The sequence below is a fragment of the Perkinsus marinus genome (genome assembly GCF_000006405.1).
Source record: "Perkinsus marinus ATCC 50983 genomic scaffold scf_1104296971676, whole genome shotgun sequence".
Lineage (NCBI taxonomy): Eukaryota > Perkinsozoa > Perkinsida > Perkinsidae > Perkinsus > Perkinsus marinus.
Window position 1 is genome coordinate 1 of NW_003202029.1, and position 1,633 is coordinate 1,633.

General features: G+C 49.1%; 2 protein-coding genes across 2 annotated transcripts; both read left to right on the forward strand.

The window, feature by feature from the left end:
* Positions 1-16: 16 nt before the first annotated feature.
* Pmar_PMAR022798 (hypothetical protein) lies at positions 17-306 on the forward strand (the record flags this gene model as incomplete). Its single annotated transcript, XM_002766803.1, has 2 exons — positions 17-154; positions 217-306. The coding sequence occupies 2 exons, from the start codon at positions 17-19 to the stop codon at positions 304-306; spliced, it is 228 nt and encodes a 75-aa protein (XP_002766849.1).
* A 60-nt stretch (positions 307-366) lies between these two features.
* Pmar_PMAR022799 (hypothetical protein) lies at positions 367-657 on the forward strand (the record flags this gene model as incomplete). The annotated part of the gene is made up of 1 exon (XM_002766804.1): positions 367-657. A coding segment is annotated over one exon (291 nt), but the record flags the coding sequence as incomplete, so codon positions are not given.
* Between the last annotated feature and the right edge of the window lie 976 nt (positions 658-1,633).

Below are 1,633 nucleotides of genomic sequence, written 5' to 3' on the forward strand. Positions count from 1 at the left end.
GGCGTCGCCCATAATGATGGCTGCTATCGTATTGGCTTTGTCCATTGATTATTCGCTTATTCTTCTCACTCGGTTCCGCGAGGAAATCATAATTAGGAAGAAGGGCGTACGAGAGGCCTGTATCGATATGCTGTACTTCAGCGGTATGATTATAGTCAGCTCAGGAGGTATACTATTTTCTTGTTTCGTGTGGATTCTGCTGGTGCCGATTTTCAGAGCGTTGGCGTTAGTTTTCATGGTGTCGGTCCTATGTTCGCTCTCATTGAACCTTATGATTATCCCAACACTTATTATAACATTTCCTAATTTTTTCACCAATTTTACCAACTGTCCGTCCCACTGTTGCGATAAACGCAGTGGTAGCAGAGTTGGAAAATGCTTTCACTTCGACCCTCCTTTGTGGTTCCGCTGGGGTCGGTTGGTAACCAATAGATGGGCATTCATCCCTTCCCTCATCGGAGTCTTGATGTTAGCGGCTCTCTTTGGTTGGTCCAGCTCGCATCTGCGGCTGACTGGTGATGTTAAGCAGTTCGATCCTCGAGGGTCGAGCTTGGAGCGTGTAGGCAACGCTATTGCACGAAGCTTCCCCGAAGGGATTACTGCTCCTTATATGTTGGCTTTTGAATCGACTTCAGCGGCGACAGTATTGTCAGAACCGTACTGGTCCGTTTCAAGGGAGATCTGTGAAAGCATCGCTACACAGCTGTTGGCTAGGCAGAAGCATGGTGCCCTAATAGGACCTCTATATTCGAAAATAACGGGAGAGGATCCTATCAGTCTGAGCTTACCAATGGTGAAAGAGTTACTGAAGCCGTCGTGTTCACTGCCGACATGTCGAGCACTTCAGCTGGCGTTTAATAAGAGCGCCAATACACAACGGACGGCTCTCTTATCTACTCTTATATCAGAACAACGTCCGAGCTCTGCTGAGGCATCCCATTTTCTGGGTCAACTGCGAGACTTAGTGGCTAAGGAGAACGAGAAGCATGGTGGCGTGGTGAAGGTTTGGATCGCAGGCCTTAGTGTCACAGTCGCCGATCTCAACGCGGCTGTGGTCGAGAGCATTCCTCAGTTCACGGGCGCATCCGCGGCTACATGTTTACTTCTTATAGGAGTAACGTATCGCTCTGTAATGATACCACTAAGGAGCATCGTAACTATCGCTCTCACTCTTATAGTGGCATTTGGTATGCTGGTTGGTTGCCAACAGATGGGGTGGTTTAGGTTTCTCAATATTGAAGCCATATCTCCAGCCGTCAGTACTGACATATCGTACACTGTAGCAACACTGGGGTTCTCAGTCATACTCGGCCTGGCCCTAGACTATAAGATATTCCTTCTGGGTAGAGTTGTCGAGGAGCACGATAATGGTCTGTCAGATCAGGCTGCGGTACACGTTGGTGTTTGGAAGACTGGACCTGTTATCACAATGGCTGGAGTCATCATGACCATTGCTTTCTGCGGTCTTCTCTTCGCATCGATGCCACTCATTAACCAAGCGGGAGTCCTGCTGGTCACGGCGGTCTTGTTCGACACGTGTATAATGCGCACTATGGTGACACCGGCACTGCTACGGGTTATCGGTCGGCTCAACTGGTGGCCAAGGAGGTCGCCTCAAGTTACTTGCAACGAT